A 27,085-nucleotide genomic window follows, 5' to 3' on the forward strand; every position below is an offset into this window, starting at 1 on the left:
CAAACATATCAATCATCACCCAAAAGAAATGCTTCTAAATTACATCAGCTCCTCTATTTCTGCTGAATTCTAATGTATTGCTGGTAATATTCTTTAAGTTGCGATGATAAATTTTAACAAGCAAACATTTTAAATCACAAACATATATCCATCTTCTAATTTTCTCTTTCAAAGCTCCATATGGTATTACATGTCAGTTTCCATAAGTACTTTCTCATCCTCATCTTCTACTTCCTCCTTTCACTAACGCTGTCATTAACTATTGTATCCTTTTTGATCTCCATGCCATGATTCTTTCACATTAACTGGTAGGCAAATGACAGTCATTTAAGCTTTTGGAGTAATTAAGATATGTAATCAGAGCTATTTTCTTTTTTACGATAGTGGAAATAAGCTTTAGCTTCATTTCCTATGCATACCACATTCAGGTCTATAGCACCTTTCCAGTCATACAACCCTATCAGGCACACATTCAACACATATTTTCATCCCTGTCTCTCCACATCCTTACTCATATTAATTCCTCTGAGATTACTCCACTTATTTGTGAGAAGTGACATGTTGTCTAAAAGAAGTCTGCTCACCATGTGTAGTAGTGGCCCCTTGCGATCAGAAGCTGGAAATGAACATAGTGTCAAATGAGGCTAACAAACTTGATTATGGAGAATTAAAAATATCATTCTTGATCATAATCTAGTTATTAACAATTTTCTTCTGAATGCTAATGAGTAAAGGGAGAGTAAAAAGATAATGAGTTGACTTTAAATTAGCACAAATGTTTTATGGATAATCATTAATAATAATAGCATTAAAAAGTGCTTATAGAGGAGGCTGGCACCATGGCCAAGTGGTTAAAGTTCCACACGCTCCACTTTGGCGGCCCGGCTTCATGGGTTCAGATCCCAGGCACAGACCTACTCCACTCGTCAGCCATGCTGTGGAGGCATCCCACGTACAAAACAGAGGAAGATGGGTACAGATGTTAGCTCAGGGCTAACCTTCCTCAAGCTAAAAAAGAGGAAGGTTGGCAATGGATGTTAGCTTGGAGCGAATCTTCCTCATCAAAAAAAAAAAAAAAAGCTTATGGAAGTAGTTTGTACTTAGAATGTTTTTATTATAAAATGATAAGGCAGAATATAAAGAAAATAAATTTAGTCTTACACATCTTATTTTAGGTTTGTGGAACTACGAGCAACCCAGGAAATGAACATTTTCTTCCAGGTTTTATTTCCTCCTTGAGAATGTTATAGAGGTCCTGCTCCATCAAACTGGGAATCTATGGGTCTGCATTTCTTCAAATCTTGCTCCTGCTTATGTAGTAAATTCCCTCAAAGAGAAGTCCTTCTTTTGGGGCTGGCTCCATGGCCGAGTTCGCGAGCTCCGCTGCGGCGGCCCAGGGTTTGGATCCTGGGTTTGGATCCTGGGCGCGGACATGGCACCGCTTGTCAGGCCACATTGAGGTGGCATGCCCCATCTCACAACTAGAAGGACCTGCAACTAAGATATACAACTGTGTACAGGGGCGGGTTGGGGAGATAAAGCAGAAAAAAAACCCGAAAAGATTGGCAACAGTTGTTAGTCCAGGTACCAATATTTAAAAAGAAAAAAAAAGAAGATGTCCTTCTTTTGAGATCTTCTCAACTAAACTGTTGGCAGTTTATTTTACTATAAGATACGTGGTTTATCTAAACGTTTAATTATTATATTGATACTTATTATGCTTCTATATATGCACTTGCCTTTATGTTTTCAGAATTAATGCAAGAGTTTCCTGAGAAAATTTGTGATGTAGAGTTAAATTCTCAAAAAGGAGCATTATTTGAAATTGGGTAGTTTTGTATCCAGGTTTATTTCATAGGATATTATACGAAACATGCTGTTTTCATTTTAGGTAATATTGTGCAAATAAAACTATGATATGAACAACCTCAGTGAGCAAAAATGCAATATTTACGTAGTGATATAATTTAAATACATAAAATACAATGATGGCAGTTCTAATTTGGAAATGTAAAATCTGTGTCATATTGGGCACACTGTGTTCCCCAAAATAGTTATAAATCTTGGAAACCAATCTTAGTCATTGTATTATTTGGTTATATATAATGCCCAGTGCCTTCCAAAATGAAAGGGAAGTGGCTCATGTTAAGGTATAGTTTCAGATGTTTTAAAAAGGCCATTATACAAAAATAACATAAGTATTTTCTACACACCTGTAATGGAGAATGTGTTTCAAGCTCTTAGGTGGAATTTCTATGTTGCTGTGGCAATGAGAATTGATGGGGCTGTATAAACCTTTGAGACCAAAAGTCTAAAGTGCAGGTGATTCAAGGATCTACAAATTGGCTTTTACATCCTTGGGGAAGATGCCGCCTGGGGTTGGTTCCTTAACAAGGTTTTTCTCTAGAAGTTCAACCACACACCCCATGAGTCTTTGTTGCAATTTTGGCAAATGTTATTGAAGTGAGCTCAACTCCATGACAGGTAAGGGGCACAGTGATTAAAGTGTGTCTCTCAAAGTAACTCATTTGCATTCAGAAATTCATTATTTCAAAAATGCAGTATTGAAGAGTGAGAAACCAATGGTCTAGCAGTGAAATTAGAACAAACTCATCTATAAATAGCATTTTTATCATACCTGTATCTTTTTTTTCCACTTTTACTTCAAAGAATATAATTAGCATAGTTATTATTTGAACGAATGGGGTACAGCAAATGTTAAAAGGAAGATGTGTTCTCCAAAACACAATTTTTAGGCAATAAAAATATTATTTTATTCTTTTCATTTTGATTATATTTCAGGTGAAAAAGTTAGAAGATAACTACTAGAGAAGAGCCAAACAGAATATTTAAAAATGAAGCCTTTCTGTTATATTTGAACATGTTTATAAATTCCGTGTCAGATAAATGTATTTTTAAACACTGAATATTATATATATATATAGCTTATGCATGTCATGACTACTAGGATTATATATTATTCCAATTTTAGTATAAGTGTCACTAAAGCAAACTTATGACTAATACAAATATGTGTAAAGCAAATTGCACTGGGATAATTCTCTTCTTTGGAGCTTAAGTTTTCTTTGCAGCAATAGTTATTTCTTTATTAGATATTGCTCTATAGGCCTTAAATTTAAAGCTTGAAGTTGAGATATCAGGAAAAATGACATTTATATAAAGTATAAATGCTTGCACATAGAAGAGTAATGTATTTTTTGTAAGAACACAAGAGCATAAACAGATTCACATTAAATACATTGGGATGGTTACCTGATGGTGGTAAAGGGAGCTGGATACAGAAATAAAGATGAAGGATGTATTAATTTGCTAATGCTGCCATAACAATATATCCCAGACTAGGTAGCTTAAACAACAGAAATACATTTTCTCAACTCTGGAGCTTAGAAGGCCAAGATCAAGGGTTGGCAGATTGAAATTCTTCTGAGGCCTCTCCTTGGCTTGCAGATGACTACCTTCTTGCTGTGTCTTCATATGGTCATTGCTGGGTCTCTGTACAGGGGAATTCCTGGGATGTATGGTAGTAATGTGTTTAACTTTACTTAAAACTGCCAAACTGTGTTCCAAAATAAAGTACCATTGTGAATTCCAATTAACAATGTATGATAATTTCAGAAGCTGAACGTAGGAGCTGAGACGGTACTTTGTACTTGTTAATCTAGTATTTTTAATTTTACCAAGACTAGTTGATTGAAGTAAAATCTCATTGTTATTGTAATTTCATTTTCCTGGTGACTAAAGACATTAGGCTTTTTTGGATGTGTGTATTGACTATTCATATTTTCTTCTGTGAAATGTCTTTTCAGATCTTTTCTCGTTGTCTTTTCATCATTGATTTGTAGAGAAAATTTATATATATCTTGGATCCCATCGATTACTTTGGCTTCTTAGCTGATAATCAGTTGAACATATATATGTGCACAATTTTAGACTATTTATTCTTTTCCACTGATCTATTTACTATCTTTATAAAATATTGCTCTATCTTGATTACTAGAGATTTATAGTTAGTCTTGAAATCAGTGTTATAAATCTCTTTGTTCTTTTTCAAGATGCCTTAGCTCTTCCAGGTCTTTTCTTTACTGTAGAGAAGTAGACATAAAGCCAGATGTGGGCGACCTTGTTTGTGTTGGGAAGGGGAAATTTTCCCCCTCTACCCCTCTTGAGTTCTTATGGCTAGACTAATAATAAAATTGACACAATGCCAGATCAACAGGAAAAAAATAATTTAAAATGTGTGCCTGAGACATAAAAAAATGATGCTCAGAAAGTGAACAAAGCAGACAGCTTATTTTTTTTTTTACGCAAAGTAACAATAAATTTGTGAGGACATGACAGGACAAAGAAACTTAGGTTTAAGGGCTTAATTAGTAAGGAATTAGTAAGCAGACTTTGGATTTGGGCTAGTAAATTAATAAAGAAGTAACAATTTTCATTATAGGCTTCTCAGACCTGATTTTCCCACTTTGGTGATAAAAAATGTAGAGAAAGCATCTTTCACATAGGGAATTTATTTCTTGCTTTCAGGAGGAAGAGAGAGAGGATGGGCAAAATGCCTTTTTTATTTTTAATTTACTGTTTCTCAAGTAACTTTAATTCAAAATAATCAATATGCCATTGTGGGATATTTTAAGGTGGCCTGCCCTGGGCCCCAATAATTACAAAATATGCTTAGGTCCAGACCTCTTGACTCTGAGAACAATCATATTTGGTTGCTGTTATTAGATCATTTGAATATTAAAATTTGATCCCTAACTTAAAATTGTCTTGTTAATAGCTGTAATTTAGTCTCAACACTATGGTGTTAAATTAAGGGATGAATAACTTGTAGCCTTAGGATAAAATATCCAAAGAGATAATTCTTTTTTGAGGTCTCTCTCTCCATTATCTTAAAGCCAGAAGGCTTCCTGTTCCATGTGGAAACTTTGAAGTATTTGAGAAAATCCCTTCAAGAAAGAGTGTATCTTTCTTCCTTCATAAGGAAATCATGGGATATGTTTGGAAGAAATCATTGCAGAGTCCATGTAGGAAATACACATTGAGGATTTTTATAAATAATCAGAGGTTGAATTTACGCAATTGAGTCATTAGGGCTTTGTAAGTATTGCCATTTAAGAATTAATACAGATATATTCCAATTTCCTACCTAAAAGCTTTTGGTATATCAAGCTACTAATTAGATATGGAGTGAAAATAAGTAATCAAAAGAGAACTAAAGTTTTTAACTCTGGGAAGAATTTGAGAGTGTACAAATACTAAAGGATTTTCCCCTAAGTTGACAGCATTATTTCTAAACTCTTCATCAATATAATGATGAAGAGAAAATATACTTTGTGGCAATAAAGGACAATGGCACTATCCAGTGAAGTTGAGAATACTATATGCTTTCTATAGAAAACAAGGTAATGTTTTGGAACCCATCCTGTGGTTTCTATGCTATCAAATGGGTGATGCTGCCCACCTATTATCAAGATTTTGTGATTTTATCATCACACAGTGAAAACGATATGTCAGTAAATGTTAGTATTCTTTCTCTGAAAATAAAAAAAAGTAAAATATCAATTGGCAAAAAAATCACAATGCATAGAACTTTTTCTCAATGTTTTCCTTTTTTATTTCAAACTATTATAGATGTTTGTAAAACACTGATCCAGCAGTACATCATTAGTATGTGGAAGAAGTCTCACACATTTATTTTAGAAATAAAAAGCAATAGTATACAATGTTATAAGCACGAGGCTATTTATTACAGCATTTTGTACAGTGGCAAAAGAAATAAAGGGCTGCAAGAGATCAAATGATCATCAACCATAGAATTGCCAAATTTGAAGTGATTGATCTATGCTCCACTGTATATTAAAAATGACATTTATGCTGATATTAAAAATAATGTTTAATATTTATTGGCTAAGAAAGATTTGATGGTGAATTCTCACATAACAAAGTAAGTTGCCAGGAAGATGATGCATTATGATTTTTTTAAAGTTCTTTCTATATGGATGATATTGGAAAATGATGTTAATATTATTTAACTTTACTTTTGGTTTGTGAATAATAATAGAAACAATAGAATCTGGGAAAAAATAGTAATGTGGTAAACAAATTGATATGTTTAGACACTGTAATTTGTATTTCTTTCCCTGTGTTCAATTTATGTTTTATTTTATTTTTTGATTTAAAATTTTTTTCCATCTTTGTTTAGGTTACAAGTGATAAATAAAAATTGTATATTTTTAAGGTGTACAACATGATCTTTTAATATATGGATATATTTTGAAACGATTAGCAACATCAAGCTAATTAATACAACATCACAACATATAGTTACTTTTTTCTTTTTGTGATGAGAATACTTATGATGAATTGTCTTTAATAAAGTAAAATCCAGTACATTAAAGAAAGGGGAAAAAAGTTCATAGATTTGGGATAAAGAGACTCTGGTTCATTTTCTGATTTAATTCCCCACAATTTTCACTTTGAATACTAGGGTAGATTGAAACAAGCATGATTGGGGTAGTGTATATATTTTTAAAAATCAAAAAAATATGTATCCAAATGAGGAGAATACTAAGATGTAAGGAATGTGTTCTTTTTCTGAATGAGTACACAACATGAATGAAGCATTGTGTTAGCACAGAATCCATGCAAAATATTGTCACTGTGTCTAAAAGCTCATGAAGTAGTTAAATAGACATGGAAAAATTGCAGTTAAACCTTGAGTGTATCATTCATTTTTAATCTTCATCACTGCTGAAAATTTTCAAAATATGATGTCATTCCAGTATATGATCAGATAATTCATTTGAGTTTTCCAATCCAAAGTCAACTTATTTATCAAGAGGGTATCATCAACTGAAGTTAGCTATATTGTGAGTATCTGTCAAGGGGGAGCCAGAGTTAGCCAATATTTTTATCATGGTTCCTAATAAAAGAATTCCCCAAATGCCCACTCTATCCTTGAGATATAAAATATTAACTTGATCTGATTGAAAATCTCATTCTGAGGTGGCATGCTCTTTTTCCTATTTAGCCTAGATTCTTGAGTCAGTTTTTCCATGTCGTGTTATAATCACAAATTTACTTATTTTGTCTCCTCTGTAGCCAACATAGTGTTTATGGTTCAATCATATTTCTCTTTAATACAGTAACTGCTCTAAAATATATATTACTAATTGTCTGGCTAATTTGCTCTATTTCAAGTATTTAAAATTTTTAGTCTCAACAAGTCTAAGTTCCACCCAAGACTTAGTATGATATTCCTTGTTTCTAATTAATTTAGCTTCCAATATGACCTTGAAAATCACTTCGAACTTATGTTATCTGGCTGCAATATTTATTTATTTTATTGAAGTGGAAAGAGTACACGGAGATATGAGGAAGTGTTTTGTCCAGAAAAAAAGAGGAAAACTTAATCTGGTAAAATATTTCTACTTTTTGATGCTATAATTGGTGCAACAGAGGGATTAAACAAAGATTTCTGGCCCCACCTTTGCAACTAAACATTAAGATTAAATTAATTGGGAATTTTGCATCGATTAGTTAAAGTTCTCTTCAGGGCATCTTTTACTTCTTTGTTTCTTAGGCTGTAAATCAATGGATTCAGCATAGGGATCACTAGGGTGTAAAACACAGAGGCCATTTTATCATTATCAAAAGCATGGCTGGATTTGGGTTGCAGGTAAATAAACAATAATGTTCCGTAGAATACAACCACAACTGTCAGATGGGAGCTACAGGTTGAGAAGGCTTTGTACCTCCCTTCAGTTGAGTTCATTCTGAGAATGGCCACAAGGATAAACATGTAAGACACAAGAACAATCAAGAGGGAAGAAAGCAAATTACAGCCTGAAAAGATCAAAATGATCAATTCTAATTCATGTGTGTCAGAACAGAGCATGGATGTCAGAGGGAGGCAGTCACAGTAAAAGTAATTGATGATGTTAGATCCACAGAAAGACAAGTTAAATAACTTAATTGTGAGAAATAGTGACTCAAATATACTGTAGAGATAAGGAGTTATTACAAGCCCCCAACACACTTTCTCTGCCATGATGACCACATAGAGTAGAGGTTTGCAGATTGCTACATAGCGATCATAGGCCATTGCTGACAGAATAAACAGTTCAGTGATGATGAAAATCTCAAAGAACGCCAGCTGAGCAGCACACCAATTGTAGGAAATTGTATTTTTGTTCACCACAAAGTTTGCCATCATTTTTGGGCTAATCACAGTGGAGTAACCAAGATCAGTAATTGACAAATGTCTAAGGAAGAAGTACATGGGAGTATGTAGCTTGGAGTCCAAATGGGTCAAGAAAATCATGCCCAGATTACCCACCACTGTGACTAAGTATATGATGAGGAAGACTCCAAGGAGAGGTGCCTGCAGCCCAGGGTTGTCAGTGATCCCCATGAGAATAAATTCAGTCACCTTGGTCACTGCAGTATGATTCTGTTTCTCCATATAGTTCACCTTGGTAACCTGTGTAAGGGATAAAATCAATACTTATTATATTTGAGATGCTATCTTCTAGAGAATTTAAAACCTGATGTATGAGATACAAAGACATTTTGTTTCAAATTATAAATAGAGACTCCTCTTCCCATCAGGTTAAAACTACACATACCTACACTCACATTGTAGTGTAAGTGCCAAACAATTAGCTTTTTGTATTATAAGCTCCTGCTATTAAACTTTTGATTGCCATGGTATCCATTTCAAAGCTACTCATCTCTAACAAACTATTGCCAGCTACACAATTAGATAACAAGCTGGGCTGCTCCACCCATGAACTTCCCCTTTTAGCAAGCCCTGGGAGACCTAGATAACTGACTGCTTGAATGGTCTGGCTCTTCCATTCCCATGCATTAATTCCTGCTTTTATGTTTTAAATTCACCAATAAAGATTAAACACATTACAAAATCCTAGGCCCCCACCCTCAATCCCAATAAAGGTAGAACCCCAGGGCCACACTCTCTCTCTCTACCTGTGCCATCACTGTGTGGCCCCAGTCATGCTGTGTACCCTCCATGACCTGAGTAATATATCTTTGTTCATAGTTCCCTGATCATTGTTGCTGAGGTGTGTCTTACAATCATAATAAAAACCAGGAGGGCCACAACATTGTCTACCACACAATGTCTAGCCACAACATTGGGTCTGGTTGGGGAAAATCTCTATGAGGGCTTTCCACGACTAGTACAGGCCCAAGTGAGTGCTACCAGGCATTCCCAGCTGATAGTTATCACTTTCCATAGGCTAAGCCTGACACAAACCACACATTCATTTAAACTTTGGTAAAGTATGTTTTAGAAGGGGCAAGATATTTTGAAGTGGTTGTTTTGATACAGCTAGTATGACCTACTTCTTTTGACCCAAAATAATTTTAGGTGTGTTGAAAGACCTACCTTTTATATTACAGCTTTTTAAATTTGTCAAGTAATTTGGAAAACAAACATCTGTAACTAAACCATAAACTTTAAATTATTGACAATCTTCATATATGTTTATAAACAGCAAGATGTAGGGGAGGAAGACATTTCCTCTACCCTCTCTGGGTTCTTCTGGCTGGAGAACAAATTAAATTCACATGAGACAGAATAGCAGGAGAAAATTAAACAAAGCTTTATAACATGTATACATGGGAGAGGCTCAGACAAGCTGAGCAACTCGTCAAAATGGCTGAAGCCACCACCTTAAATATCATATCCAGCTAAAGACAAAGGAGGATGTTGGGGGCAGGGGGAGTCAGTTACAGGAGGTTACCAGACAAGCACAATAAACAAATGCAGATTTAAGTCCTTGCCTTCCCCATTGATTAAGAGTTTCTAGAGATAAGGTCATCCCCCTTCTTCCTGGTACAGAGAGGGAGACAACTTTACAGATGGAGATTTCCTTTACAATGTAAATGTCTCTTACAAAGGGTAAGTAAATTCCACTTTTCAGTTGCTTTCCTGTCTGCAAAGTAACCAGCCCCAAATAATCATCATGCCAAAGAGACATATCTTGGAGTGGCCAATGCCAGTCCCCCACAAAGACATACAGGAAAACACTTTCTAAACTGTTGGTGGAGTGATGAATAACATGGTGATTAGGAATGCTCTGACCACTAAATATGTATTTCAATATTTCTTACTATAAGTTTAGTTTGTTTACCCAATAAAAATCTAATGCTATGATATGTTAACTTTAGAATTTTGTTATTAATATATTGTCTGCATTTGCCACATCTGTCATTTCTGCCTATTGAATCACTTCTAATGACCTTCCAATCATACATCACCCTTCTGCATAAAAGGACTTGGTCATTCTGATTATTTATGACCTCTTAATGGAGATTAATGTAGCAGTCAAACAGAACGAATACAAATGAATATCAAGCTATGATAGAGAACTCATTATGTAGCAGGCACTTTTCTGAGCACTTTATATATATTAACTCAAATGATCCATGCAATAACTCTGGGAAGTAGATAGTATTACCATCTCCATTTGACAGTCAAGGAAACTGATACACAACGTGTTAAATAACTTAATCAATGTCACTCAGATAATAAATGGTGGAATCAAGACTCAAAGTCATTTGTCATCAGAATATATCCTCATAAACACAATGGTATGCTACCTCTCTGTTAAGGTCACCGTGAGTAGAAAGGAAACAGAAAGTGGGAGAGGAGGTTCACCAGGTAAATAAGGATAAACAATAATCCTTGCTAAAATAAATGACCAAAGTAATACATTTATTTGAAAACTAAGTTAGTCAATGCACACACAGAGTATCACGGACTCTCTAACAGGTCTTTCCTACACATTAATCCTACTGATGACAGAAAAGTATATTGTAAAGGAAGAACCTGTTTCACAGAACGTAATTCCCTTCAAGATCTTTGGTGATGATCCAGTTTAAGCTGTATGCCCTGAGAAATTTTTGAAGACCAGTGTTTCCTACCTACATTAATAGAAAATCTGCTTTGGTTTGCTATTGTTTTAATCCTCATCAGTTCTTGCAGAATGGATTTAAGTTTTTTTCTACCCCTTTGAGACTCATTTATGGAAGCTCTAATCTGATTCAAGGAAAAACAAATTGCACATAATTACCTGAGAAGAATGCTTTGCTTATCTAATTCTCCTCATAATGTCCCATTAGGAAAAGTCAAAAGTTTTTCATGCCTCAATATAACTGAATAAATAAGTTATATAACATTAATAAACACTGGAAATCATAAATATGTCTTAGCGGACATCTCAGTTACACAATATTGTGCACATATTAGGTACATTATATGCACATACACACACACAATATGTGAGAAAGTGAAAAATGTCTTCCTAGAAAAAGATTATGCAATATTTGATAATACAACCTCCACTAACCAAGGATGCTTTTGCTGGACAAATAATTATAAGTTGACAAAAGACAATGGCTTATGACTTGCATTATTTCTGCCAATAAATCAGTGGTAAATCTTTCATTCATCTGTTCATAAACTATTTTTGATCTGTGCTTTTAAGGATTTCCTTTTGTCACTGGTTTTCAAAAATTTGATTGCAATGTGTGTGCTTTGGCATAATTTCCTTTCTACTTATTCTGCTAAGAATTGTTTTAACTTCTTATATCTTTGGAATTATAGTTTGTTTCGTTTTAATAAATTTGGCAAAAATTCTGGGTAATATTTCTTCCAATGTTTTTTCTGCCCTGTACAGTGTCTTCTCGCCACTTGGATGTACATTTAAATGTACAATATATAACTTGTGATTGTTCTATAGATCACTGAAACTATTTTCATTGTTTTTGATTAATATTTTGTTTTCTCTCTGACTTCATTTTGAGTTATCGTTACTTTGATATGTTTAAGTGTAGTTGAAATTTCTTTATCAGTGTATAATCTGCTGTTACTTTCATTCAATAAATACTTGTTCATATCTAATATCGTATTTTAATCTCTACAAGTACCATTTGGCTATTTTTTAATCTTTCAATTGTCTCCTCAAAATGTTAGTGCTTTGTTAAATCGTTCAGTATATTGAACATGTTTATAATCTGTTTTAAAGTCCTTGACTGAAAATTCTATCATCACTGTCATTTCAGGATCTATTTTAATTACCTCCTGGGTAGCATCACATGTTCTTGCTTTCACAAGTTTAGTATTTGTGGTTGGATGTTGAATATCATAAATTTTATCTTAATAAGTGTTTTTTTTCTGTCTTCCTAAAAGAATGTTACATGTTTTAAACAAGGATCAGTGGCTCTTTCTGAGACTTGTTTACAACTATATGAATAGGGACCTAAAATAGCTTTTACCTCTAAGATCTTTACTGGATGCCCAAGTGTTAAACAAGGGCTCTCTACTCTATGGCTTTTTGGAACTATGGTGTCTTCCTGCGCCATACACCCTCTTGAAATGTTAAGCTGACAATTCCATAATCAGTCTTTTAACAGCCTTGTGGACTTTCACTGTAGATATGCCCAAGTTAGGGTTCAGACACAAACTCAAGAAGATTTTGTATTGTAATTAATTTCAATGCAAATGGATTAAATTCTCCAAAGACAAAGATTGGTAGAATGGATCTAAAAAATCATGATCCAACTATATGCTGTCTGCAAGAAACTCACCTTGTTTATATTGTGGTTTTAGGTTCAGAAAATTCAATAGAAAGGAGATTGAGACGATAAGTGCCTTAAAAAAAACTGACAGAAACGAACATGTGGTTTACCAATGTAGAGTTTCCACTGGGAAAAATGTGAGGTTCTGTGGGATCACTAAAGTAAACTGAATCAAAATCAAAGAATGTTGGAGAGAGAGTGACAGTTAATTGAGATCTAAAACACGGTTATTTGGCTGAGCATAAGAGAAAAAGTGTGTCTGTACATTATAATTAGCTTTGCTCTGGAGCCAAAGAAGAATGTAATTATATCTGAGAGAAATATTATAAAATGACATTTATTTTTATCATGGTGTATTAGAACAACATTCTATATTGAATATTATATACAAAGTTTGTAGCGATTCTTAAAGACCTTGTAGAAGGCATTTTTTACCTCTTTGTTCCTTAAGCTGTAGATCAAAGGGTTAAGCATGGGGATCACTGAATTGTAAAATACAGAAGCCATTTTATCAGTATCAGGAATGAGTGGATTTGCGGTGCATGTACATAAACAATAAAGACCCATAGAATACAACACCACCATCAGATGACAACCACATGTGGAGAAAGCTTTTTTCCTGCCCTCTGCAGAATGCATTCAAGATATGGCTATCAGAATGAGTATGTAGGACACTAGGACTACCAGAAGGGACACGATCTAATTCAATGATGAAAATTGTGTGCTCAACAATTTTATTTCTCACTCAGGGGAACACAATTACAGTAGAAATGACTGATGACATCAGAGCCGCAGAAGGTCAATGTAAAAATCTTAATAGTGAACATTAGAGCCTGAAATGTACTACGTAGGTATGGAATGCTTACCAGCACATGACAAAGTCTCTGGGACATGATGGCATTCTAGAGAAAATGGTTACCATGGCCAAATAATGGTTATAGGCCACGGCTGAGAAGATGAAAAATTCACTGATAATAAACATAAGGAAGAAAGCCAACTGTATGTCACATTCATAATAGGAAATGGTATTTTGCTCCATGACAACATTTACCAGCATCTTGGGACAAATTACAGTATTACTATCAAGATCAATGAAAGCCAGGTGTTTGATAAAAAGATACGTAGTTGTATGTAGGCATGAGTCCACCTGGGTCACAATGATCATACCCAGATTTCCCACCACAGTGTCTGTGTAGATGATGAGGAAGATCCCAAACAGGGGAACTTGCAGCTCAGGCCCTCTTGTGACTCCCATCAGAATGAATTCCATCAGCAATGTTAGATTCTGCTGGCCCATTTAGTCCAGTTAGCTCTTCTGGGAAGAAACAGAGGGGTTGCTGTTAGTTTTTGTGTAGTGTCATCTAAACAAATTATATTCGTAGACAGAATGGAAATTTTTCTGCATAATAAGGCATAGAAAATTAATCCCCCTATCTGATTTAAAGCTAAAATAAATGATAGAATATTCTACTTTCCAAGAGGAGGAATCTAGATGAAACACACGTAGTTTTATGACAGATTAAACTTCAAGAAGAGTCAGAAATGTTTGGAACATATCCATTGATTTAAAAAAGCTATATAAGTATTAATATAGAAGATTAGACTTAATTTTGTCTAACCATTGGCATCACACATTTTATTTAGTATATATCTATTTTTCTCTGAGAATTCTTGTGGAATTTTAATATTCTTAAAGAGAGAGACAGAGATAATATAAAGCTAATAAAGTTTAAGATTTAATCTTCCTCAATTATACTCTCAAGGCCCTGGGTGGGGCCTTAGCAATGAACTTACAAAGGGATATATCTTTGTAAAAGTTGCAAATGTAAAGGATTTTAACCTTAATCAATTGAGCCCACTTTCTCTTTCCATTCTGACCTCCACTCCATTACATTTCAATTAATTTCAGGGTGTGTTGGCATATCTGCAGTCATTTGTAGGGTCCAGCTAAGGGGGAGAATCAGTTAACAATATTTTACTTGATGTTTAGTGGGTGTATTTATATGGTTCAAAATCCATAATATTTATCATTGAATGCTGTCTATTCAGGCATAGGAATGGCTTGTAAGTACACTCCTGCTAACCAATATGCTGAGATTTCTGAAATTCCTTTAATAAAAACAACGTTTGGGGGCTGACCACATGGCCTAGTGCTTAAGTTTGGTATGCTCCTCTTCAGTATCCCAGGTATGCTTCCTGGGCATGGACCCACACTATTCATTGGCAGCCATGCTGTGGTGGCAACCCACATACAAAAGAGAGGAAGACTGGCACAAATGTTAGTTCAGGGTAAATCTTCCTCAAGCAAAAAAAGGAAGATTGGCAACAGATGTTAGCTCAGGGCAAATCTTCTACAGGAAAATATATATATATATTTATAGATTTTATGATGTTTGTGACTATTAAAACTGAACTTTTAAAATTCTTTTTCCATTCTAAATAAACATTTATGCCTTAAATTACATGTATAATTTTATTTCTTTTTATTTAAAAGAAAACCATCAAATTAGTATAAGTTTCAAGATGCATAAGGTCTGGATCCATTCCTGCTGAAATATAGTGTTTATATCAATATTCAGGAATTTTGAATATTTAATTTTATATTCTTTAGTTCCTCTAAATGCTTATTTATATGCATTAATTAATTTCTCCACTGTAGATATGATAGAGTCTACAAAGCATTTAAATATTCATTTGAGTATTTATGACATCTTATATTACTGCCAATTGATTTCTCAAATTGTTCAATGGAGTATATATAGAAAGCGTATAACACTGTGACTGGCAAATAGTTCAAAGATAAGTCCTTCCCACTTCATTTCATAAAATTTACACGAGAAGTCAGAAAAACAAAGTGGAACTGCTCTGATTGAAGACAGTGGAGATGCTTTCGCTTAATTCACTCGTATTCCTTTTCTCTCACGTTCAGTTTCTCCTTAATGAAAATCTGGAACTCTGTGAGCATGATTTTTTAATTGAAGGAGTAATTGGAGTTGAAAATACTGTTAGTTAACATCAAGATAGAATTATTATAATGTAATGTAATACTCAGCTTTAGTCTGCACTGCTTTCAAGTAGAAACTTCTGGAAGCCTACTACAAGGTCCAAACCTACAGTTTGGAGTAGTTGAATTAGGTGATACCCTGTGACAGTTGGTAGAATTCTAGGAATTTGCCAATTTTTGGTGTTGATTCAGCCAGTCTGATCCAAGAAATGGGGATGAGGAAGGAAGCCACTACCTGAGATCCGTGAGCCACTTCTCTTTTTCTAGTTGAAGTTGTCTGCTGTTTCTCCGTTGGGTGCCACTTTGCTTTCAGGTCACTTCCTTTTTCACAAATAAGAACCAAGTGTTTCAGGGCCTGCTTTCATAGGTATTTTGTGGAATGGAAGATACACTGAATTAATCAACGGAATTCAGAATTCTAGTACCCACCCCACCACTTTGAAGTCTTCAATTCTTTGCTAAGTATCATCCCAGTATTTATTGAGTTTATCTCCATTTTCAGTGTCAGTTACTACCTCCCTCTGAAGATAATCTAGATTCCTCGACCTTGCCTATTTAGCTTATTTTTTATCTTAATTTTATCGTGTTAAGAATACTTAACATGAGATCTACACTATTAAAAAATGTTTAAGTGTACCATAAAACATCATTAACTCTGTTGTACAGTAGATCTCTAGATCTTATGCATCTTACATAACTGAAACTTTATACTTGTTAACTAGCAACTCCCCATAAGATCCAGCAATCCCACTTCTAGGTGTTTATTGAAAAGAATTGCTACGAGGATCTTAAAAATATAGTAATACCCTGTCCATTCTTCTTATTTGGAAAAGGATCTCTCCTATCAGTTTTGAACATCTTGACAAATACATTTTAAATAGTTCCATTTAGGACTAACCATTAGAGGACTCAGAATATAAGAAGCATGCAAAGGGATGCCTGAGTTTTCCATCTTTAGATATGCTGGTATCAGTAAGGAATTGGTTGAGGTTCAGGGCTTTCTCTATAGCTCTTAAAAATCATTCTAGGGCCAGCCCCAGTGGCCTAGTGGTTAAGTTCAGTGCACTCCAATTTGGTGGCCCAAGTTCAATTCCTGGGCATGGAACTATACCACTCATCAGTGGCCATGCTGTGGCAGCAATCCACATACAAAAAATAGAGGAAGATTGGCAACAGATGTTAGTTCAGGGTGAATCTTCCTCAGCAGAAAAAAATAAATTCTATTTATTTGTCAGTCTACACAATCAGTTTGCAAAATCCATTCTGAAAAAAAAAAAAACCTGAGAATTAAACAATCCAGTAGGGAAAACAAACAACTAAAATATCTAAAAGCTCATGCATGGGAATTATAAACTTAGGAAATATATGTATATCCTTATATTAAAATTATTTTCAGTTTAGAAAATGTTGCATGGGTAATACACATTTTTAAATATTCCTTTTCAAATATTGCACTGGGTATATTTATATAGAAATATTTATTAAAGATTACATAGGACTTATACTAAAAATTATTTGTTGTTTATCTGAAATGCAAATGTAAATGGACATCCTGTATTTTATCTGAAAAGCCTAACCTTAATAGTATTTAATAGATGAGGTTGGTGATTTTTTTAGGTATTTCTAACTTTCTCTTCAGCTGCAATATCCAAATGGTGCTATTATCTGTCATAAATCAAATGGATCTATGACATCTAGTCAATTAATAGGACTTAATGCCCTAAATATACCATACTACTCCAGGGAACCCAGTTAACAAAGGAGATAATGAATTTTTGTGGTGTAAATAATCAGCTTCCAGGGACCATAAGAAGCCAGGAATCATGGGAAACTACCAACCCCCAGGTGCCTAATCAAAATCAACCACCATTCTTATTCATTCACTTTTAATGAAAAGTTGGATTTTCGTCTCCCAAATTTCTCTCACTTATTCTTCGGGTGGGGAGAATTTATGGTTCTCCTCCTTTCTTTGTGACTTTCCCTGAGAAAGTAGCACACAAGTCCTTCCAATGATTGTTCCCAAATCATCTGAGATATTTTTAAAAAATTGCCTTTCGGTGATTGCTAATTATGCAGAACACCCTACATATTCCCTAGTGAGAAAATGTAAGAGACGATTCAAGAAAAGGAACAAAACAACATAAATGATCTGTACAGTTCCATGGACACCTATGTGGTGTAAATGTATTCACTCACTTACACAGAGTCAGTGATTAAAGTAATGATGAAAAATATTTTGACGTCAGCTTTATCCCAGTAAAACGGAAACAGTTTCAAAACTGTATATGACATTATCATCATCACATAGAACTTTTTATTTGGATTTATTGTTCCAATAAAAATAAGTAGTGAACATGGGTTAAAAACATATCATTTAACCTTTGTGAGATAGATATTGCTATTGCCATATTCAGAGCACAGCAATCTCAGATAAAAAATGTAATTTGCCCCAATCACATGATTCATAACTAGAAGATTTGATATTAATGTCTCATCTTTAAATGAGTGATATCTATGCCTTGTCCTTTCATATGGTGAAGCCATAACAATTATTGTGTTACTATGAGAGTCTCAACTGTAGTGTTTCCTGAGCTGAGAGCCCATCGTTATATTTTTTCTGTGATGTCTTATCACTTTTTAACAAATGAACAATGAATTATTACTTTCCAATATTATATTCAATTTTAATAACTCAATTTGTTTCTCTATTATAATCCCCTTTTCTCTTTTTAATATCTATGCTTGCCTTTAAATTCTTGCAAATATTTATAACTGTTTTAAAGTCTTTGTCTGCTAATTCCATTGTCTCTGTTATTCTTGGGTCTAGTACTGATGATTTATTTTTCTCATGGTTGTGGATAACATTTTCCTGCTTCTTCAGGTGCAAATAAATATCTCTTTGGATGCTGGACATTGTTCACATTCTGCAGTTGAGTCAGAATTTTTTAGTTCTTCTTTGAATAGTGCTGAGTTTTCGTTGGTAGGTAGTTTATTTACTTGCAAATCTGCTTACTCTTTTTGAGAATTAATGTTGAGTTATTTTAGAGTGGAGTTTAATGAAATCTTTCCTCTGAGGTGATTTCTTTTCTCTTCCATTGTCTCCATTGATTTCCCTACATATTCACTGACTTTCTTCACTAAAGTTTGGCAGAATGTGAGCATATCTCAACCATTTGTGAACTGGTAGTTTTCATCCTAGAGCTCTCTGGTGGTTTCTCTTTCCTTGGTAGTTCTTGATCTGGTCTTACGGAGTATTACCTTAATATGTGCAGTTAGGAATCATTCAAAGTTTGAAACAGACTTCATGCCAATATCTTAAACACTTTGTCTGCTTAAGTCTTTCCATTCCAGTATTCAGCTCCACATATTCCAGGCACCCCAGCCCTGCCTGATCTGAATTTTTGTCTTCAAGTCAATAGGCCTTTTGTGCTCTCCATGTGCCCCACCACCACCACACATCAGGGACCAGCAAATGTGTCCCTTCTCTCACAGATCACAGTCCTGTGCCACCAGCTGTCAAATATCTAAAAACATTTGTTACGTGTGTTCTCCGATTTTTCAGTCATTTCCAAAGCAAAGTTATTAAAATCCAAGATTCCAGTTACGGAGGTTAACAAATGCCCCCAGAAAATGCATACTACCAATTTCTCCTTATCAGTCTAATTTTTAACATCTCTCTCATTTTTCTCCATGAAGGTTACCAATTTTTTAGAATAGGTTTCTAGATATTCTGATATAAGTGTCTTTGGAAGTATATTTATTCTTCAATCTGTAAAAAATGAGTATTCAATCATTTTTGACAGCACTGTTATGTCTTGTGTATAATATAATCCCAAGAGTATATCATTCATTAGTTTGACGAGTGTAAGCTTTGAGTCTAAACCAGATTTCTGGCAGGATTCTTCTCTAAGTGATATAATTGAATTTTTAAATCTCATATATAAATTCTATTTCCTTCATTACGCTTGTAATGAAAACTATTTACAATAGGTGATTCTTCCTTGAGAAAATGTTGTTCAATTGGTATTCTAAAAGAATGAGTCAGAAAGATGAGCAGAAAATCATAATGATCACATGTATTTATCTTTCTATGCAGGATGTGAAAAAGTATTCTAGAGCAATAGGTGATTGTGATTAGCCACATTTTAAATTTTATCTTTTCTATATATGTGCATGTGAGTGTATGTAAACATATATTTATATATACTCGTATACAGTAAATAATTAAATGCACTAAATATGCATTATTTGTATAGGCATTTATATAACAACAAATTATGAGCAAAAAATAAATATATAATTTATTTATTCACAGCCTCAGATGAACTCTTCTAACTGCTTCGTGTAAGCAAGACATATTTTTCTGTGCTCTGAGTCTCAGCACTGGGTGATTGCACTGAGAATCTCCTTCCACATTGCTGACAAGGGGATGTTGGAAGAGGCCAAAGATTTATGCACTGTAAAGAGTATCATGGCATCATCTTTGGAGGTCAGGCCCACTGCCTCATAATTTTTGCCAATTCTTTCATTACGTCATAGTGCTTTTGTGGATTGACTACATAGTTAATAGTGCACCTGATTTTAGATCTTCTTGTAATTAATTCTTTTATATTCAAAATGAAGTGTTCAAAAAAAGGCTTAAATATGGTTTCTCAAATTCATTTTATTTGCCATCATTGCCCCTCATGCTGGTATCACCTTCCTATAGAGGTAGGTATTTTAGAGACAGACTAAAATTTTAGAGAGCCAAAATGCTTTTTCACGTATTTCCTTATAGGATAGAGTCATAAATAGCACTAAAAAAATAAGAGATAATTTAGTTAATCTCCTACTATTAAAAGTGAGGGGACTTAGGTTTAGCAAAATAATGTATTTCTCAAGTCTATAAATGTTTGCTTGTTTTTAATAAATATCAAATTATTCTGTGTTCATTCTAAGCCCCTTATATTTTTCACCTCAGATTTCAAGATAAGGAACTAACAGATGGCTGAAGAGAATTTTACAGCTGTTACTGAGTTTATTCTCTTGGGATTGACAGACTGTGCTGATCTGAATGTTATGCTTTTTGTGTCCCTCTGGTGATTTATGCCATTACCTTGGTGGGGAATCTGGGCATGATCTTTATCATCCAAATCACTCCCAAGCTCCACACACCCATGTCTTTTTTCCTTGGCTACCTTTTACTTGTAGGAGCCTGCTATTCATCTGTCATTGAACTGAAAATACCCATCAACTTCTTGATTGTGAAGGAAACCATCTCATTCTCTGCCTGAAATAGCTCAGCATTTATTTTTTCAGGTTTTCACCACCACAGAAGGCCTCTTGCTGTTGGTGATGGCATACAACAATTATGTGGCCATTGTGTGATGTTCTCCCACTGCTAAAGCTGTTATGTTCAGTTACCTCCATGAATGAGTTGTTGCTCTTAACCTTATCTAGAGTCGTTGACATGGCAGCCTTCTCAATTGTGATAATTTCCTATGTATTCATTGCTTTTGGTCTCCTGAGGATCCGCTCAGCAGCAGGCAGACAGAAAGCCTTCTCCATCTGTGCCTCTCATCTGACTGCTGTGACCATATTCTATGGTACCTGAAGTTGTAATTATATTCAGCCAAGTTCCCAGTATTCTGTAGAACAGAAGGTGGTTTCTGTGTTCTATATGCTGGTGATTCCCATGTTAAACCCTCTCCTTTACAGTCTGAGAAACAAAGAGGTAAAGGATGCTGTGAGAAGGGCCGTAGAAATGAAACATTTCCCCTGCTAATTTCAAGTCCCTGTTCATCCTGTCACATTCTACCAGTTGGCTATTACTTCCAAGAATTCCATGAATGTTACAGCTTCTAAGGATTGTACAGATCTTTTCATTCTCTACACTCATATGTCATATGAGGATGCAACTGGAAAGGGAAAACTGTTTAATTCACAGAACTGCATCACAAAAAGAATAGACTATTCCATATGTCTTCAGATATTCCAGGTTGTGAATCTCTGAATCAATACAAAATACAGTATTGCATTTATATTTTTTCTGTTATTTGGAGAAATTAATCATATAGTAATACTTGCATTTAAGGATATAAAAATAGGATACTTACTAAGAAAAAAACAATTGATTCTCAAGTTTCCAAGAACATAGACATAATTGTATAGCTGAAATTTGGCTTCATTGACATATTTTAACTGGTCTAAAGGGTGTTTGTAATATTACAATTTATAATAAGAAATATATATTTATTTTCCATCCAGTTTCTGGCACAGAGCTCCTAAAATCTTTGGAATTTCCTAAGTGGTGAGAGTCACACAGGTGTCTTTTCTTATGTTAATGAGGTGACTTTTGCAAAGCACCTAAGATGGAGGCTAGTTACCATGAATGGATATTTGAGGTTTTCAGTTCCACACCTTGATTTCCAGGGAGGGGAGAGGGGCTGGAGGTTGAATGAATCATCAACGGCCAATGGTTTCATCAATCTTGCCTATGTAATGAAGTCTTCATAAAAACCCAAAAGGAATGGGCTCAGAGAGATTCCATGTTGTTGAACAGGAACACTTCAACCTGCCGCTGTGCTGGGCTCCAAACTCAATGAGGACAGAAGTTTCTCTGTTCCCTATGTGGTTCTATGCATCTCTTCATCTGGCTGTTGTTTTGTATCACTTGATATCCTTTGTAATAAACCAGTAATCTAGTCCGTAACTAGTTTCCTGAGTTCTGTGAGCCACTCTAGCAAATGTATGGAACCCATGGAGGGAGGTCATGGAAACTTCTGATTTATACTCAGTAGGTCAGAAGCACAGGAAACAACCTAGACTTGAAATTAACATCTGAAGTTGGGTAGTCTCATGGGACTGAGCCCTCAACCTATGGAATCTGATCTTATCTACATGCAGATAGTGTCAGAACTGAGTTGAATTGTAGGACTCCTAGCTGTTGTCAGAGAATTTCTTGGCATGAACCTCAGCGGAACTGGGCTGACCATCCCCTGCTGCCTGGATTGCAGCATAAAGAGAACAGCAGTGGAGGCTAAAAGGAAAAGAGTGAGAGACTGCTTACTTATGCTGCCAAGATCTATCTGAGCAATGCCAAAAGCACTCACTTCTGACTACCAGTATGTGATGTTCTAGCTGCAAATTACATAAAGCTTTCAACTGTGAAAAAAATGTGGAAAGCCCCCACACATGTTGGAATTTGCATGCAGGATTATTAGTGGTAGACCCCCATGCAAATACAATGAGAACTTTCCACTTCAGCTTTTCCAAAAACATGTTATTTGGTTAGAGTTCCTTTTTTTTTTTTTTCCAGGGCTTAATCTCTGAAAAGGGAGGGTAGCTTCTCTTATGATTACTTTTGAGATTATAACAGAAGTCTCAATATTTAAAGTTCAGATTTTAAATTTTAGTTACATGTCAAGAGTAATTTTTGAGTACTTAAAATTCAAAACCAATTCCATCTCTCCTTTTAAACATCTTCTTCTTCTTCATACAAGATTTAAAACAAAAAATTGCCAAGAAGTTATTTCATATTCCGGAAACTTATCATTTACAGAAATTCCACTCAAAACACTTAAAATCGGACTATGTAAGCTAATTTAACCTACTTATTGACTTAGTTCTTTAAGTATTCAATCTATGATTCTTTAGTTTTCTTGTTTTAATAACGTCAACCTTTATCATTAATAAGCATAGAGAAATCTGAGGGAAATATATTTGCATCAAAATTAAATTTGGTTAAATACATTTTCTGTATTTTTGAGCTCCATTGCTATCAAGATTAGTAGAGGCAAACTGAGATTCTTAAAGCCCTTGAGACAGTTGGAGAAATATTCAAATGACTTTATTGTTGCAACGTTATAGTTGACAGGTCAAGCATACGCCATATAATTATTTCTAACAATAATAATGACAATCATAATTATAATATTATTAATAATGCATAATATACATAATAAATCACTTGAGATGTTGACACTGACAATAAAATATCATTATGCTCTGATAGCCCTACATCATGATGTTAATTTTAGCAACTTATATATAAAAATTAAGCCTCAGATAACAAAACACCAATTTCCCCAATCTCTTTAGAAGTCTTGGCTTATATTTCTATTTCTGTGTCTACTTAACTTTGCTCTTTTTTCTTATGTTTTGAATGATTAGCTCCCATTATGCCTTACTCTAAGTGTGTTCTACATATACAGAAAGAAAAATAAAAGGTAGTATGTGAGGCCTCCAACATTGTTTTTATTTTTTTTTCAAATTCTTTGGCCTGTTCTAATTTCTTTACCCTTCCATTTACATTTTAGAATCAACTTATGGTTTTCTCCCATTCAGGTACTAGATGTTTCACATCTAAAGAATATCATGTCTTTCAATCCATGAGCAAAATGTAATTCTTCATTTACACAGCTTTGATTTATTTCATCAGTGTTTGCCATGTTCAACAGGTTAGCCTTTCACATATTTTGTTAGATTTATAGATATTTCTTGTTTTTGGTTTTATTGTAATAAATTATATATTTAGTTAAACTTTCAATAATTTATTGCTTGTATACAGAGATACACTGGACTTCTGTATGTTGGCCTTCTAAACTGTGACTTTGCTATAGTTAATTATTAGTTCTAATAACTTTTGCAGATTCATTTTCTACATAAACAATAATGTCATCTACAAATGCAAACAATTTTATTTATTGTTTCAAATCTTTATGTCTTTTTATTTATTTCCCTTGTCTTATTGCACAGGCTGGGATCTTCACTATGGTCTATAATAATTATAGTAAGAGAAAACAGGTTTGCCTTTTTCCAATTTTAATGGGAAAACATTCATCCTTTCATTTATCCACAATAAAACTGTAAGTTTTATAGTACATGTCCTTTATCATTTTTTGAGGAAGTTCCTTTCTGTGTCCAGATTACTGAGAGTTTAATTTTATTTTATGCTATAAATAGATACTGAATTTTAATACATGATTTTTCTGCATCAATTGAGAAATTCATATATTTTTCTTCTTTATTCTGTTGATATAATAAATTGAATTATTGATATTTGAATGTTGAACTAAGCTAGCATTCATATATATACATAGGATTAAATTTGCTAATATTTTATTGAAGATGTTTAAGTCTATGATAATGAGGGATAGTGATCTGCAATATCATTTTCTTGTCCTATCTCTCCATGGTTTTGGTGTCTGGATAATATTGACTTCAAAATATTAGTTGGGAAGTCTCTCTTCTCCTACTTATTAGAGGAAAAAGTGTGGAGATTTTTCTATTAAATGTTAGTAAAATTTTTCATTGATATCATCTTGACCTCTAGTTTCCCTTGGAAGTTTTTCTATTATTAGTTCAGTCCTTTTCACAGAAAAGTAGCCCTTTAGTTTCTCTGTAACAAATTAGCATACTTTTTAGTTTGGATTTTTCAAGGAATTCACTCATTTCGTCTATGGTCTCAAATTCACGGGTAAAAGTTTGTTCATAATATTCCTACATTATAGTTTTAATATTTGTAGAGGAGTGATGTCATCGTCAAATTTACTTAATTTTACAAAACTATATAGAACAGGCATAACAGCATGGATAACCCCATAGGAGAGGTCTAGTGACCCCTGATCTCATCCTCCATTTTCCAAGGTATTTTATACTTGAGATAAACATGGTCCTGAAAGACTAAGCTAACTGTACAGAAAACCTCAGCTGAAGGAAGCCATCAGTTATAGGGTCCTTCCAGTTGTTCATCCTTGATACTAACAAATTCTCCTCACATGTTTTGTGCAACATATAGTCATATCAACTGGAGTTCCATTTATCATTTTTTAAAAGTGTAAGTCCATTTATCTATTTTTCCATTTTACCCCCATAAATTCCTTGAATTAATTCTGGAAGTGATGTCTATCAAAGGGGGGATCCTTAAGTGTCCCCTGGACTAGAAATAATTATACAAACTGAGAGTTAAAGATGGTCACATAGTGTCTATAAGACATTGTTGACAGAATAAAATGTTTGTTAACAATGAACACAGGAAAGAAAGCTAATTGTGTAATAAAAATTAAGTGATTGTATTTTGATCCACAACAAAATTTACTAACATTATGGGTCCTACAGTTGTTGAATAACCAAAATCAGTAAAATCCAGGTATCTGAGAAAAAAGTACATGGGTGTTTGTAGCCTGGAGTCCATCTTGTTGAAGATGACCATGCCCAAGTTGCCCACCACTGAGGTCAGATAGATGATGAGGAAGAACTCAAATAAAGGAGTCTGCAGCAAACAAGTTTGTCTGGGATCCCTGTTAGAATGAATTCATTCAGCATTGTTAGATTTTGTGTTTCCATGCAGGTTTTTCTGTAAGGTAATGAAAAAGAAAAGTGTTTTATTCTCTCAAACTTTAGCATTCTGTGGAAAGAACTACAGTGCTTTTTTGTAGTGTAACATCTTTGTTGAATACTTATTGCTATTTTTTTTTAAATCTATACTGTTTGAGATAATTATATCTGCTTCCTGTCAGATACCACTTGAAACTGAAGAACATGCTGAACATTATATCATGACTATAAAACTGGACACTTAAAGTTTGTTAATATCCAAATAATACTTTTCACTTCTCAGTGTGAGGTCAAAATCCCCCTTTGCCTCATCAAGAGTTCTAGAAATAGTCATATTTATATATTTATTTAAATAATAATAAAATATTAAATTGTATTGAGAAGATCACATAAAAGAGCCGAGTCACTTAATAACTATGAAATTGAAAGGATATCAAAAGCAAAGACAATACCTGCACCTTCTTAATACTGCCAATTTTTAAAAATTCATGTCTCTTTAGTTATGCTTCATTTGTTCTTTGTTTCGGCCTGTATTAGAAAGATAATTATTTATACAAAATGGATATATTATAAGCAATGCATGATGATGTTTCAAAGATGTTTTTGAGCATTTAGTCTGTCAACTCATGTGAAAATACTCATAAAATTAATATGAAGAGAAAAGGAGAGGTGTCTTATTCCTGCGCAGGCATTATGGAGAAGAGGAAGGCAAAGAGAGCTAAACCAGAAATAGTCAGATTTTACCAGGGCTTTGACATTGAATTAAAGTGGAACTTCTCATATATCACTGAAACATCAATATAGGTAACATAAGGCACACATAAAATATTATTTTTACCTGTAATGAAGCTTCTATTTTGACTCCCTTATGTATTTCTTTTGTGGCAGAGTGAGAACAATTTACGGATTTTTTAGCATTTTGAGACTCTCCCTGTGGTGATGCCAAGGAATTTGTTGATTATCCCTAAAGTATTTGAGAGCGCAACAAGAAGTCTGCAGGTTATCCTTTACATGTCAGGGACAATCTGTATTCACTAAGTTTTTGTTCTCTCTTTCTTTCATTTCTTCCTTCCTGACTTCCTCCCTCCCCCACTTCCTCCCTCTTTTCCTTCCTTCATTCCTTCTTCTCTTCTTTCC

At 34.2% G+C, this 27,085-nt stretch overlaps 1 protein-coding gene and 2 pseudogenes across 1 annotated transcript; 1 reads left to right on the forward strand and 2 right to left on the reverse strand.

Moving 5' to 3' along the window:
- Window positions 1–7,534: 7,534 nt before the first annotated feature.
- LOC124229255 (olfactory receptor 8K1) lies at window positions 7,535–8,488 on the reverse strand. Its single transcript, XM_046644390.1, has one exon. The coding sequence runs from the start codon at window positions 8,483–8,485 to the stop codon at window positions 7,535–7,537; it is 951 nt and encodes a 316-aa protein (XP_046500346.1). The 5' UTR covers window positions 8,486–8,488.
- Window positions 8,489–13,008: 4,520 nt separating this feature from the next.
- On the reverse strand, window positions 13,009–13,924 carry LOC124229174 (olfactory receptor 8K5-like; annotated as a pseudogene).
- A 6,690-nt stretch (window positions 13,925–20,614) lies between these two features.
- On the forward strand, window positions 20,615–21,395 carry LOC124228621 (olfactory receptor 1052-like; annotated as a pseudogene).
- Window positions 21,396–27,085: the final 5,690 nt, after the last annotated feature.

The sequence above is a fragment of the Equus quagga genome, chromosome 17 (assembly GCF_021613505.1).
Source record: "Equus quagga isolate Etosha38 chromosome 17, UCLA_HA_Equagga_1.0, whole genome shotgun sequence".
In the NCBI taxonomy this organism is placed as follows: Eukaryota; Metazoa; Chordata; class Mammalia; order Perissodactyla; family Equidae; genus Equus; species Equus quagga.

Coding starts and splice junctions, on each gene's coding strand:
- LOC124229255 (XM_046644390.1), bottom strand. CDS start 8,485: ATGGAGAAACAGAATCATACTGCAGTGACCAAGGTGACTGAATTTATT.